This window comes from Rhinoraja longicauda, chromosome 2 (assembly GCF_053455715.1).
Source record: "Rhinoraja longicauda isolate Sanriku21f chromosome 2, sRhiLon1.1, whole genome shotgun sequence".
NCBI lineage: Eukaryota > Metazoa > Chordata > Chondrichthyes > Rajiformes > Arhynchobatidae > Rhinoraja > Rhinoraja longicauda.
The window spans coordinates 8,740,157-8,755,075 of record NC_135954.1 but is presented as its reverse complement, the minus strand read 5'-3'; the positions used below and the strand labels follow the sequence as shown (position 1 = coordinate 8,755,075).

The window sequence follows — 14,919 nt, the reverse complement described above, 5'->3', positions numbered from 1 at the left end:
TTCAGGCTTTTTTTAATGCTTTATAAATAGGAGTATGACCATCTGACAAATCTTTCCAAATGGAAAGAAAAACATCCATCCTGCTGCAAACCCATTTAATCATTGTGCACCTATTCAGAGTTAAATTTAACTGATACAATGAGACAGTAGTCTTAGTATCCTGGACAATCAGTAAGTTGGTGCTTAAATTAAAATTAAACAAGTTCAGAAAGTAGAATTTTTGTACTGGAAAAAAGCTTTGATTCGGTTAGCACTATGTAAACCAGAATTGTTATAACTTGGATATTACATTAGTACAGTAGATCATGCAAGAACCAACTTTGGATCAGGTTGGTGAATAAGTTTGCGAGGTAATTTCAAATTACAGGTGAGGTTTCAGTCTAGTAACTGACTGGTGGAATGAGAAAGGCTGAGAATGCAATACCTGAGATTGTTTAAATCACCCCAAAGGCAAACTGGCATTAATACTCCAGCTCAAATTAACACTCTATCAATTCTCATTTCCATTTGTAAATAGTACAGACACAAAAGAGTCAATTCCTCCAAAATGAAACATTATTTACATCAATATGTACAAGCTTTAAAAAGATGAAGCTCTACAAAATCACTATAAATAAAATTAAAGATTCAGTTTTGGCAGTGATAAAGAATTATACTTGTCATTGCAATATACTTTACAAGCAATAGATTAATAGCACTCAGGTTAAGTAGTCGTAAAAGGCAGTATTAGTTGCTATCTTCAAACCAACATTTGGTTTAACAAACAATTCACAATGGATTTAAAGTGTGACCAGATGAAAGAAAACGCACGTTGTGCCTTTAAATTCCTGTTTTAAATCTTGGATTAAGGAGATGTTAGTTCAGTCTTTGCAGGAATGGAAATACTGCCTAGCACCATTTTTAATAAAAAAAACTAATGGGTATCCGTATCTGGAAGAAACACTGAGCGTTTTGCATACTGTATACTTGAATGAGCTAATTCTATCCCTGGTTATAAGTGCACGTTGTTTTGCTTGTCACTACAAACAACTAACTAATGGATTTGAATTCAAACAAAAAAAAACTGCACCAGAAGGATGGAAATTGTATTTGGTGCCAAAAAAAAAGCGCTTCTTGCAATCCTTCGAAACTCCTTGGTCACCCCTTGCAGCAACTTTAACATGTTGCTGGAATTCAAAATTGGTCATTCAAAATTAAAGGAAATAGTTCAAAAATTACAAAGTCACAGGTGGCTTCACTTTAGCCATGCAACCTTATTAAAATTAAATGTGAAAGCTCTTCAGTATTTGAAATGTTTTGCATTCCAGAGAATTGTGTTTCATGACTTGGTTAAAAGATTCTAAATTGTGGGATTATTGCCTTTATTTAAGGAAAGCCTCACTCATTTTTGTACTCTGGTATTTAAACAAATTTCAATCAGCTTTCAATTGTACTTGGATTTAAAGTACAAAGACCTACCATTATAGAATTTAGCAGCATTTTTTAAAAAACAAGAGCAGTACCTTCCATATACAGCATTTTCATTTAGTCCCACATACAAGACAAATATTTTACAATGCAGCAATTTTACTGGCTTCTCTGACTCCACTGAGGTATGCTCCTGTAACTGTTTGTGGAAAGTGCCGATTTGTTGCCTGTATTAAAAGAAAAATATTTTGATCAAGATTTCAAATTTTTCTGATTGCGAAACATTCAAATCAATAGTGGTCAAAAACAATCAGCAAATAAATCTTGCACTTTAAGACAAGACAAGCCTTTTACCTGGAGCTAAGAAACTGCATTCACTAGAATCTTGAGCAAAATAAAAAAAGTGCTGCAGGAATTCAGCGGGTATGGAACATGTATGGAAGGAACAGATAGACAATGTTTCAGGTTTGGACTCTTCTTCAGACTGATGAAGTATGGGGAAGAGGTGGAGGGGAGAACAAAACCTGGCAAGTGAAGTGCTGAAGTAACTCACTGGGTCATGTAGCATCTCTAGAGAAAAAGGTGGGTGATGTTTCGGGTCAGGACTCTTCAGACTGAAGGTGGAGGCGAGAAAAAAACCAATCAGGGCAGGTCACTAATGACCTTGGGAAGGGTGGTGCCTGGTAGATTCATTGTTGGCTAGGGAAGGTGTGATCTCAAGAGGGAAACAATGGAGAACTGTGGATCTGGTAAAACTACTAGGGCGGGAGGGGAGTGAAAGTGGAAGTTACTTAAAATTAGATAATTCAGTGCTCATACCACTGGCTTGTAAACTACCCAAGCGAAATATGAGGTGCTGTTCCTCCAATTTGTGTGTGGTCTCACTCTGGCAATGGAGGTTGCCCAGGATAGAAAGGTCAGTGTGGGTAGACACTGACCTGCGTGGGTTTTCTCCGAGATCTTCGGTTTCCTCCCACACTCCAAAGATGTACAGGTATGTAGGTTAATTGGCTGGGTAAATGTAAAAAAAAAATTGTCCCTAGTGGGTGTAGGATAGTGTTAATGTACGGGGATCACTGGGCGGCACGGACTTGGAGGGCCGAAAAGGCCTGTTTCCGGCTGTAGATATATGATATGATATGATAAAAGCTGGATGGAGTAACTCAGTGGGTCAGTCAGCATCTCTGACGAAAAGGAATAGGTGACGTTTTGGGTCATGACCTCTCTTCAGACTGAGGTCAGCATGGGAATGGGAAGGGTAGTTGAATTTCTTGGCAACTGGGAGATCCTGTAGGCCTTGGTGGACTGAGCGTAGGTGTTCAGCAAAACGTAGTGTAGGAAAATAACTGCAGATGCTGGTACAAATCGAAGGTATCACAAAATGCTGGAGTAACTCAGCAGGTCAGGCAGCATCTCAGGAGAGAAGGAATGGGTGACGTTTCAGGTCGAGACCCTTCTTCAGACTTCACCCTTGTTTAGCAAAATGGTCGGCGAGTCTACATTTGGTCTCATCGATGTACAGGAAGGAGCCCACATTGGATGCAGTGGACGAGGTTAGAGGACGTACGTGAACCTGTCTCACCTGAAAGGACTGTCTGTCCCTGAATGAAGTCGAGGAAGGAGGTACAAGGATAGGTGTTGTATCTCCTGTGGTTGCAGGGTTAATTAAGTACCTGGGGAGGATGTAGTTTGGGTGGGAAGGGATGAGTGAACCAAGGAGTTGCAGAGGGAGCAGTCCCTGCAGATGATGGAAATGGGAAGATATGATTAGTGGTGGGATTCCTTTGGAATTGACAGAAATAATGTATTGGATACGGAGGCTGGTGTGGTGAAAGGCGAGGACTAGGGGAATGGTATCCTTGTTGCGTGGGGGGGGGGGGGGGGGAAGAGAGAGAGGAGTGACACAGGCACACGAGGGCCTCATCTATGACAAGGAGAACTCACATTCCCTGAAGAACGAGGACACACATTCTTGGGAGAAAATTTTAAGTAACTATAACAAAACTGGTAGCTGATTTCCATTTTCTTTTGGTATTAACTTTTTAATGTCCACAGGCAACCAAATTGGTATTTCTTAAGCACAATGGAGTTTGTCTATCTTGGTGATAATAAAGCACAGGGAAGCATGAAAAGGGACAAGCTGATTTATTTAACAACTTCCATGAATAACTTTAGACGTTTCAACTGAAAATGTGCAAATACATTAAAAGAAACAAAGCAGCTATCCTGTGCTAAAACTACTTACCTCTCCTGCAAAAAAAACTTTTCCTTGTATATCTTCAGCAATTATATCATAGGCTTCACCACTTCCCCCTGCCTTTATAAAGCTGTAAGCCATCTGTGTCCAAGGGTCCTTGTTCCACTGTGTAACAAAGTATCTAACCGGATCTGGAACCTCCTGTGAGGCAGTTAAAAAGTACAATTAATATTTGGACATTCTAATGTACAGTAGCCTCCTGGGAACAATTGGATTTGTTCCCTGTACGCTCATTGTTTGGGGCATTGAGTATGAGTAGGGAAGTCACATTACTGCTTTATAGGGCCTTGGTTAGGTCGCATTTGGAGTATTGGGTGCAGTTCAGGTCGTCCCATTACAATGGAGGATGTTGAGGGTACTGAAATGCTGCCTGGATTAATGTATATTAGCTATAAGGAGAGATTGGATAAACTTGGACTGTTCTCTTAATATTTCTTAGAGTTACCTCCTACTCTGAGCCTTGCTATGAGAAGAATATTCCGGAGATTTTGCACTCACACTGAAGAAATGTTTTCTTTTTGGTCCTACCTCATATTTAGACTGATCAACGTACTAGGTTTTGGGGGGAGAATTGGATGGTGGAGGTGAAGAAAGGTCAGAATACTGTAAGATGGGAATTGCCCAGCCTGCCTTATGCATTATAGCACGCGTTAACAATTTACCCTGAAATAATCAATATTGTTCATTGGTATGTTCTAGGGAATGTTTGTGCCCTTGTGGTTTTTTTTTTAAACAATAGGGTTTGAAATTTGCATTCCTCACCTGTTCCTTAAAAAGTTCTTTGAGGACCTTCATACATAGTTCAATCACTTGATGCTCATGCATATCCCGTATTACAGCCACTGCATCTCCACTAATCACAGACATCAGGACACAATGTTTGCCCTGAAAACATTTAATAGAAATAAATACAGAAAGTAATTCACTGTATGCGAACAAAAGGAAACTTCAAAAGAATGGATTCTTGAGGAACAGAAGAATTCAGACAGATCTGAACATTTATTCAATTTTCACATCCTCATTATAGGAAGGATGTCGACAAAATGGAGAGGGTACAGAGGAGATTTACTAGAATGTTGCCTGGGTTTCAGCACTTAGACTAGAGAGAGAGGTTGAACAGGTTGGGTCTTTATTCTTTGGAGCGTAGAAGGTTGAGGGGGGACTTGATAGAGGTTTTTAAAATTTTGAGAGGGACGGACAGAGTTGACGTGGGTAGGCTTTTCCCTTTGAGAGTGGGGAAGATTCCAACAAGGGGACATAGCTTCAGAATTGAGGGACAAAGGTTTAGGGGTAACATGAGGGGGAATTTCTTTACTCAGAGGGTTGTGGCTGTATGGAATGGACTTCCGGTGGAAGTGGTGGAGGCTGGTTCGATTTTATTATTTAAGAGTAAATTGGATAGGTATATGGATAGGAGGGGATTGGAGGGTTATGGTCTGAGTGCAGGTAGATGAGACTAGGTCAGGGAGAATGGTCGGCGTGGACTGGTAGGGCTGGACAGGCCTGTTTCCATGCTGTAGTTGTTATATGTTGTATATGTTATATGTTATTTATATACTCTTATGAACCCTACAGAACCAAGTATAAATGTATGAATGCATTTAAGTATTTTCAGGCCTGAAAGAAAGGGAAGTTCCCCTGCTGAATTTATGGAAACTTTTTTTTTTGAACTGATAAACATTGAGGGGTATCTCAACATGTTTTTGCATCTAGTGTAAATACAAGTTCCTCAGGACCACAATTCTCTAAACGCTTGTTGAGTAACGATGCTGATCCTCATCAGGTACCTTGACTGTGGTTTGCACTGTCCCGAAATCAAGGTAGACTTTCTCTACCATGTGCTATCCAGGCTGCAATACCCCACAACTGGAAATAGAGAAGGCTTTACCTGCTAGAATATAGAAGGGACAGTGACCCTTGAATTAAGTTACCTGGAGAATTTGGAGAATTTTCCCAGCTCCAACGTTGACAATGGGTAGGAAGAGGCTCGAGTGAAATGTAGACAGTCACCTCTTAAGTGCCCCATTGAGGGATACAGCACAGAAACAGGCCCTTCTGCCTAAATCTGTGCCAATTATCATTACACTAAACCTCTTAGTTCATTTTATTCTTCCCACATTCCTACCAAGTTCCCCACTGATCCACATGGCAGGGGCAATTTATAGTGGCCAGTTAACCCATTAAACCACATGTTTTTTGGGAAACCAGAGCACCTGGAGGAAACTCACACTGTCACACAGAAGAATGTGCAAACTCCGCACCAAAGGTCAGGAATCTAACTTTAGCTCCTGGAACTGTGAGGCAGCAGTTTTACCTGCCATGCCAATATTGGTGCTGAAAATTCTTTGTTATAAATATGTTAATCACTTTGTGGTAAGAATCAAGGCAATCAATTACATCATACAGCAATCAAATCACAAAATAATAGCATTAATGGTTATATTTTGTCATGACTGTCACAATTATTAATTTTCATCCATATCAACAATGCAAAAAAGGAGCATCATCCTTCCCTAAGCCAAAATTTGTGTAAACAATAATTTCCTGTGCACACCAGCTGTTTCACTTTCATTACCAATTCATAATTCATCCATTAGATAAAAACCACTATCAATTCAGTCCACTGACAATATTATGATGCGACGCAAAAATATCATCATTTCTACAATATTACCCTGCCCACTAATTAGGTGATAGCCTTCACATTTGCTTAAAGATTAGGAGGGAAGTTTTTTCATCCAAAAGGTTACAACTTCTGCTTGGTTTTCCTTCCCTTATTATTTGCATTACTAATGCTGTGTTTTTATTTCTATTTTGTTATATGTTAGTTTAAGTGATTAGCCAACACATTAAACACAGTCCATCATTAAAAGCAAGACTCATTCACTCACGTGTGGATCCATATCATAGAATACACCAAAAAGCCCACGTTTGTCAGGACTGGGAGGAATATGACCAAAGAAGTCTGCACCCTGAATTTTATTCTCCCAGAATTTATATGGGAACTGTAAGGCAATCTGAAGGGTTAAAAGTGCATGGGGTTAGAGGATTAAATATTTGCATATTGATATCTATATACCAAAACTCTCGTTTGTTTGTTCCTGAACTACAGCCAAAACGGTACACGATAGCGCGACAATTTTAGGCCCACCTTACTCACCGTCGTCTCTTTGGTGCTAATGAAAGAAGTGTCATTGAAATCGGCGTTATATTTTTATAGTTATTCACATTTTAAAGTTTAAATCTATCTCCTAGGGAGGGAGGGGGTGGAGGGAGAATAAGGGAGGTTGAGGGGGATGGAGTGGGGGGGGGGGGGGAGGGAGGGAGTTGAGGGAGGGGGAGGTGAGGAGGGGGGGGAGACGGTGCTGCACCAATGAAGGTTTGGGCCCAATGAGTCCACTTGGTCTAGTTAACTAATATTTAGGAAGAGAGACAATTTAACTTCCAACAAAACAATCATGGGTCATATAAATGTATTTAGAACAAAATTTAAATTGAAAACTTTTAAAAATATACAAATCTCAATGCTTTACCTCAATGGCTGAATTGGAATGTGGAACAGAGAGAATAATTACTAAAATATCTCAATGCATTCTTTGTGAAGCTCTCTGCCATTTAAAGCTCTATTGTTATATTTAATAATTTATTTGCACACTGCGGTATTGTTACTATTAACATCGATCTTCACATTCTTTAAGCCATTTGTCGGTCCAGTCAGGCAGCGGATATTTACAATCCAATGTTAACCTTGTTTACCATGCTACGTACAATTACTTCTATGCATCCCGTCCATCATAGACTGCCCCCATTTTGCCTATTTTATATCTTTCCTATTTCTCAACTTTTCTTCACTGCAAAGCTTTTCAATTATCTCTGCACCATGTTTCCTCTATCACCCCATACTGGTTCCCGTTGCTGAAAGCAAGCTTTAGTCCTCTCCAAAGTTATAGTCGCAATGAATAACCTCAAGCAGGGCTGTACAAGAGTTACTGATCCCAAGTTACATTTATGTTTGGATGCAGTTACCGTTCAAGCATGACTTAGAAGCCCTTAAAATATTCAACACTAGGAATATTGCAATTAGGTTTCTCCAGTTTCACAGAAAAAGAATACTGACATTCAAACAGGTCTGCTGATAACAAGAGCATAAGCCTACCCTCATGTACCTTTGTCTGCAGCTAAATAAGTTGGACAGCAGTAATCCAGAATGAACAGATGTTCATTGCAGAATGTTATGCGTGCCTTGTAACGCCTTCTCTAACTACATATTAGGTCAAGGCCATTCTAAATCATAACTCATTGCAATCACAAACACAAGGAAACAAGCTTGCAATTGGTTCAAGTTCACACTTTATTTTTTGGAGTATTTGATGAAACAATTAAGTTGAATTTTTAAGTGACTGAAAATGCTCAACTTTGTTACTACTTAATTGTTAGTATTTTTTTCCATTTCTTTATCTGCACAGAACAAACCTGGTTAACCAGGCAACTATACCAGATTTAATAACATTATATTTACCTTTTCAATTACCCCTTGGCCTAGACTGTTGATGGCTTTAATTTTTCTTTCAGACAGATGTGGATAAAATTGAATAGTGTTTTTCTGAAGTAATGTTAAAGGAACAGTAACCAGAACCTGCAAGAGACCATTAAACAATCATCAATGAATTGCTTGGGACAGTATGCCATTTAGACATTTAAATCAGATGTTCATATTCTAGCAGTTTCAAAGATCAACTGTGCTTTTTCCTTGCATCTGCACAACTCACACGTTGGGTCTGAAGAGGTTTGTCTGTTCTGACAAAACAAATCTCAAAAGCACTTCTCAAAACTTAAATTGTGCACATGATGAAACTCAAAAGGCAGATCGATCTGGCTGGGGTTCTTTCCTTATACGCAGAAAGATCTGAGAGGGTAGACTACAGCTGATATTTCCGCATCTGGGAAACCAAATAAGAGGGCTACTAATGCGCTACAATCACAAATCAAGAATCGAGAATTTTCAAGTCAAGGTGCTTAGAAAGGTATTGAGTGGCAGGATGCCAAAACACACCTTGACATGCTATTACACTACACCGTGCCACTCCACTGATTCCTTTCCAAGGATACAGGTCAGGATGATTGTGGATGATCAGCCATGACCGTCCGGCGCGGCCTGAAATAGGCCACGGGATTTTTTTCTGCTCGGCGGGGGCTTCAATGTCGGGAGCCACGACCGCCCCGACGTGCAGCAGCAGCGGCAGCGTCTTCGCCAGCCCCGGATCGCGGGGCTGGGGTCAGCCCGCCGCGCGCGGACCTTTCACCGTCCGGCGCGGCCTGGAACATGGCAAGTACAACAGCCTGACCGCGGGAGAAGACGGCAGGGGAAGAGAAAAGACATTCTGGCCTTCCATCACAGTGAGGAGGGGACTGGAGGAGACTCACTGTGATGGGTGTTTCTTTTTTTTTGTGTTTTGTGTTGGTTGGGGTTGTGTAATTTGCTTATTTTATTGCTCTTATTGTTGGACTGTGGGACGAAATCTCGTCCAAAAGACTTGTTTTTTGGATGACAAATAAAGATATCCTGAATCCTGAATGATCACAGTGAATGGCAGTGCTGGTGCGAAGGGCCGAATGGCCGTCTCCTGCACCTATTGTCTATTGATTACATTGCTTGCTTCTAACTTGGTACAATAATAAAATGGACTACTGGTATTTTATAACAGATTCGTTTCCACTCTTTTCACTCATTGTTCAATTTCTTGACGACAGCAGCATTAATTACATTTCCCATTTAGTTCATGCACACATTGAACCTAATTGTAAAACATACTGTGAAGTTTACCTTTTGTGTCATCCATAACGTTCCGTTGGCTGTTCCTATACAAATGTCATCACCTGAGTAGTTTATGGACACAACCTTGTCAAAGATGAAAACATTAAGAAACTTTTATAAGCAACTTAAATGTTGCATCCACTTTGAAATGAAAGATATTTTACATAAACTTTGATCTTGATGTTTTAAAGGAAAAAAAGATAAACATATGAATAAAAGTAAAAATACATTAATTTAATGTCTTGTGCTGCACCATCTTCCACTGAAATTAGTAAAGAGCTGCTTTTTCCAATACCATTAGTTTTCACCCCAATGCTGTTTGGTTACTGGCACGCAACATTTTGCGTGCATTTTGACCTATTTAAGAATCACTAACCCGATCCAAATTAAATAACATTTCACAGAAAAAACTACAACATCCACCCACTTAAGACCCAAAGATCAGCCACTGTTGACATTTAAAAATTACTTGCTCTTATGTTAATAACCTTTTTAAAATTATATTGTAACACAATAAGGTACAACTCTGGCGAACCAAATGCCAGAGATTATTAAGCAACCATGTCTGATGTAAATAGATCCTGTTGTCAGCATCAACATTAATTAATTGCTTTGGAATTTACTGGCTTGATTTATAAAAATAAAGGCTGCGAGATATATGATCCTAAACTTACTGGCATATTGAGTCGTATGTCCAGGGCATCCCCTAGTTTACTGATGATGGATGAGTAACCTGATGTAAACAGTGTATGATCACCTGCAAATTGGGCAAAGAACTCATTGTGGTCCCACGAACGAGCAGACACCTACAGCACAAAACACAAGCACAAGTAGAAAAATATTTGTACATCCAATCACACCTTAATGAGAGAAAGCCACAACAACACAGCTCCAGTATTGATGACTTTTCCTCGCCCTTGGCAGGCAAGCAATTAATCTGGACCCGCTTCCGACTTCATTCTTAATGCAAGCAGTGTTACAAGCAAGAAAATTGCTTAAAGCTCTACAAAAAAACATGTCAGACGTATGGTTAAAAACGTTAAAGTGTGGCTTGTGACCCAATTGGTACTCCTGCAAACAGACAAATGGTTCCAGCAAATTATCCAGCAGGTTAATTAAAAACAAAAAAGACATAAAGTGTCGGAGTGACACTGCGCGTCAGGCAGCATTCCTAAAGAACATGGATAGGTGACATTTTGTGTCGAGACCCTTCTTCAGACTGATTGTAGGAGGGATTGGGAGGGCGAGAAAAAAGCTGGAAAAGGGTAGAGGCAGGACAAAGTGTGGCATGTAATAGGGCGACATTGGCAAGGGGGGCAGATGGTTGGAACAGAGGTAAGAAGGGAGGGAAGGTGTGAGACAGGTTTGAAGAGTTGCGGATTGGAAGGCCAGAGGGAAAAAAGTGGCGGGAGGGGAGAGGGGGGTGAGTGGAGGGGAAGTAGGTGGGAATCTAGGTGGGCCACAGGGGAGGGAAGTGGGGGAGGAAAGAAGGGTGGGGGAGGGAGGTGAGTCATGAGAGGTTATCGAAAATTGGAGAATTCAATGTTCAAACCGTTGGGTTGTAATCTGGCCAAGTGGAATATGAGGTGCTGTTCCTTCAGTTTGCGTCGCCTCACTCTGGCAATGGAGGCGGCCCAGGACAGAAAAGTCAGTGTGGGATTGAGAAGGGGAGTTAAAATCGTTAGCAACCAGGAGATCCAATAGGCCTTGGCAGACCAAGTGCGAGTGTACGGTGAAATGGTCACCGAGTCCACGCTTAAGTCTCTCCGACATACAATACAAACATGTCTTTATGAATGTCTATATTGTATTTGTTGAACTAATCAATGCTGTCAATGATCACTGTAAACACTAAAACCGCATGCCCAGAACTTGGTGGCACAAGAGAGTGCAAATGCTGCAATTTGTAACAATTCACAACTGTGCGGCCAAATTCTGATCAAATCATTTACAAGCTTGCAGATGACACCTCTGTAGTGGGCAGGATCTCGATCAATGACAGGAAGGAGATAGAGAGCTCAGTAACAGGTTTTCATGCCACATAGTAAAACAGCTCACTAAGAAGTGTTGTTCAATACTGATCATATTTTTGACAATATTTAGAATATTCATGTTAGTTTCTTACCTGCTGCAAATTACTGCCACAGGCATATTCAAGATTGCCAAGATGAAACTGGAGCACTTTGACTTCTAGATCACTAAACTGGACGCCAGACTCTTGGCTAAAAGCTTTGTAGATCTCTTCAATCTTTTCTGCATGCAGAAAACTTACAATCAGTCACAACCCACCTCGCATACCTTGAAGGGATTAATTTGAATTACAGCAATGTCATTTTCAATGAACTGATTAGGGCACTCACTATGAATGAATGAATGCTTTATTGTCACATGTGACATGTCACAGTGAAATTCTTTGCTTGCACACCCATGGTATGTAAACTGTCACCACATAAAGGGCTCTGACAAGGTTGCATAGTATCCCACTCCAGGTCCACCTTTGTTCTTTCCACCCCCCCCCCCACCCCCATGGCAGTCTCTCCACACGTGTGTTCTTCCCCCACTCCCTCACGGAGGTAGTAACAAAATGAATGCTAATTTTCTTTCAAAATCTGAGTAACAAAGCTCAAAATTTTTCCTTTCGGTTTGGAGCAAATGGTTTAAGAAGGTAAAGCCCTGATGAGAGGCCAGGGGTTCAAATCAATGTTTTGAACTATTGGGCCATTATATTAATCAATGGATCAAAAAAAAATGTTGAGTGGGAAGAGAAATGAAAGGTCGGACCATGTCTCAGTCAAGTTTCCTGTTTGGACTTGAGACAAGATATACATGCACAGACATTCATTCACAAAGGCACTGCACAGTTGTTGGGGTGGAGGGTTACGTCCGTTTCATGGACTTAGGTGAAGCTATTACCCAGCCTCTGGCTCAGAATGCAATATTTGTCTTCCCAATAACAGCGAGCTTAACAAAATTGATGCAGCACCGCCACAGGCAGCGGATGCAGAACGTGCAGAGCAGAGCATGCTTAGCTTAATAAGGACTTTCACAAGAATTTATCAACCGAAGGACAGAGGTCAGGAAGCAAGCACAGATACAGGTATGTCAAATATTGATCTCATATAAGGGCTGAATATGTTCTCCGACCCAGTGCTTCTCCACCCACAAAATCTACCACCCAATAGATTTTGCTGATCATAGCTCTCATGTGCAATACCAAAAAAGGTATAGAGTCATACAATGCGGAAAGAGGCCCTTTGGCCCAACTTGTCCATGCCGACCAACATGCCCCATCTACACTAGTCCCACCTGCCTGCTTTTGGGCCATATCCCTCTAAACCAATCCTATCCATTTACCTGGCTAAATGTTTCTTAAACGTTGTGAAAGTACCTGCCTCAACTACCTCATTTGGCAGCTCGTTCCATATACCTACCACCCTTTGTGTAGAAAAGTTGCCCCTTAGGTTCCCATTAAATCTTTCCCGTCACCTTAAACCTATGTCCGCCAGTTCTCATTTCCCCTACTCTGGGTAAAATACTCTGCATTTAGCCTATCTAATCCTCTCATGATCTTGTGCACCTCTATAAGATCACCCCTCATCCTCCTGCGCTCCAAAGAATAAATTTTCCAGCCTGCTCAGCCTCTCCCCATAGATAATTAAGGGATTGGACACATTAGAGGCAGGAAACATGTTCCCAATGTTGGGGGAGTCCAGAACAAGGGGCCACAATTTAAGAATAAGGGGTCACAATTTAAGAATAAGGGGTAGGCCATTTAGAACGGAGATGAGGAAGAACTTTTTCAGTCAGAGAGTGGTGAAGGTGTGGAATTCTCTGCCTCAGAAGGCAGTGGAGGCCAGTTCGTTGGATGCTTTCAAGAGAGAGCTGGATAGAGCTCTTAAGGATAGTGGAGTGAGGGGGTATGGGGAGAAGGCAGGAACGGGGTACTGATTGAGAGTGATCATCCATGATCGCATTGAATGGCGGTGCTGGCTCGAAGGGCTGAATGGCCAACTCCTGCACCTATTGTCTATTGTCTATTGTCTCAGGCCCTCGAATTCTGGCAATCCTTTCCATCTTAACAACATATTTCCTATTACTGGAAATACTCAACACAATACTCTAAATGTGGCTTCACCAGTGTCTTGTACAACTGTAACTTGACCTCCCAACTTCTGAGTATTCAGATTGATGAAGGCCAAGGTGCTGAAAGCATTCTTGAATGTCCTATCCACTTTTCATGGCACTTTAAAGGAGCTATGTACCTGCACTCCTAGATCCCTCTACAACACTCCCCAAAGCCCTGCCTTTCATTGTGTAGGTCCTGCCCTGGTTAGACTTGCCAAAACACAACACCTCGCACTGATCTATATTAAACTCCATTAACTATTCCACAGCCCACCTGCCCAACCGATCAAGATCTTGGCCGCAATTTTTGACAACCATCTACGCTATCTACAATGCCACCCACTTTAGTGTCATATGCAAACTTATTGTAATAATTTTACAATCAGTGCAAATATTTGAGAGAAAATAGCCATGTTCCTGCAAGCCAGCACTTATTTCAAGGCTAAAATACAAAAACGGGGATGTAATGCTGAGGCTCTATAAGGCGCTGGTCGGGCCACATTTGGAGTATTGTGAGCGATTTTGGGCAACATATCTGAGTGAGGATGTGCTGGCTCTGGAGTCTGGAATTATCACAGGAATGAGTGGGTTAACATGATGAGCTTTTGATGGCACTGGGCCTGTACTCGCTGGAGTTTAGAAGGATGAGGGGGGACCACACTGAAACTTACCGAATAGTGAAAGGGTTGAACAGAGTAGATGTGGAGACGATGTTTCTACTAGTGGGAGAGTCTAGGACTAGAGGTCATAGCCTCAGAATTAAAGGACATTCCTTTAGGAAGGAGATGACGAGGAATTTCTTTAGTGGTAAATCAGTGGAATTCTTTGCCGGAGAAGGCTGTGGAGGCCAAGTCAATGGATATTTTTACGGCAGAGATTGATAGATTCTTGATTAGTATGGGTGTCAGGGCTTATGGGGAGAAGGCAGGAGAATGGGGTTTAGTTTAGTTTAGATATACAGCGCGGAAACAGAGCCTTTCGGCCCACCAGGACCGCGCCGACCAGTGATCCCTGCACATTTAGGAATTAGGAGGGAGGGATCAGCCATGATTGAATGGCAGAGCAGATTTGATGGGCCAAATGCCCTAATTCTGCCCCTATCACATGATAAAAAGTGATAATAAAAAAAGACACAAAATGATGGAGTAACTCAAGATCCCTGGAGGACCTGGACATGTGGCTTTTATGGTCAGGCGTCATCTGTCCATGTTCTCCAGAGATGCTGCTTGAAATGCTGAGTTACTCCAGCACTTTGTGTGGGTTTTTTTTTTGGTAAGCCAGCATCTGCAGTTCCTAGTGTCCAAAAATGATAATA

At 41.3% G+C, this 14,919-nt stretch overlaps 1 protein-coding gene across 2 annotated transcripts in view; it reads right to left on the bottom strand.

Moving 5' to 3' along the window:
• Nucleotides 1-7: 7 nt before the first annotated feature.
• The window catches only part of kdm1b (lysine demethylase 1B), a 53,116-nt gene continuing 38,204 nt past the window's right edge, over nucleotides 8-14,919 (bottom strand). For both annotated transcript variants that reach the window (XM_078414826.1, XM_078414817.1), the window contains exons 14-21: nucleotides 11,605-11,732; nucleotides 10,154-10,285; nucleotides 9,489-9,563; nucleotides 8,184-8,300; nucleotides 6,556-6,681; nucleotides 4,427-4,549; nucleotides 3,653-3,805; nucleotides 8-1,634 (exon numbers count right to left, since the gene is read on the bottom strand). In XM_078414826.1, coding sequence (XP_078270952.1) covers nucleotides 1,551-1,634; nucleotides 3,653-3,805; nucleotides 4,427-4,549; nucleotides 6,556-6,681; nucleotides 8,184-8,300; nucleotides 9,489-9,563; nucleotides 10,154-10,285; nucleotides 11,605-11,732 — 938 coding nt within the window. In that variant the 3' untranslated portion in view covers nucleotides 8-1,550. The remainder of the gene's footprint in view (nucleotides 1,635-3,652; nucleotides 3,806-4,426; nucleotides 4,550-6,555; nucleotides 6,682-8,183; nucleotides 8,301-9,488; nucleotides 9,564-10,153; nucleotides 10,286-11,604; nucleotides 11,733-14,919) is intronic.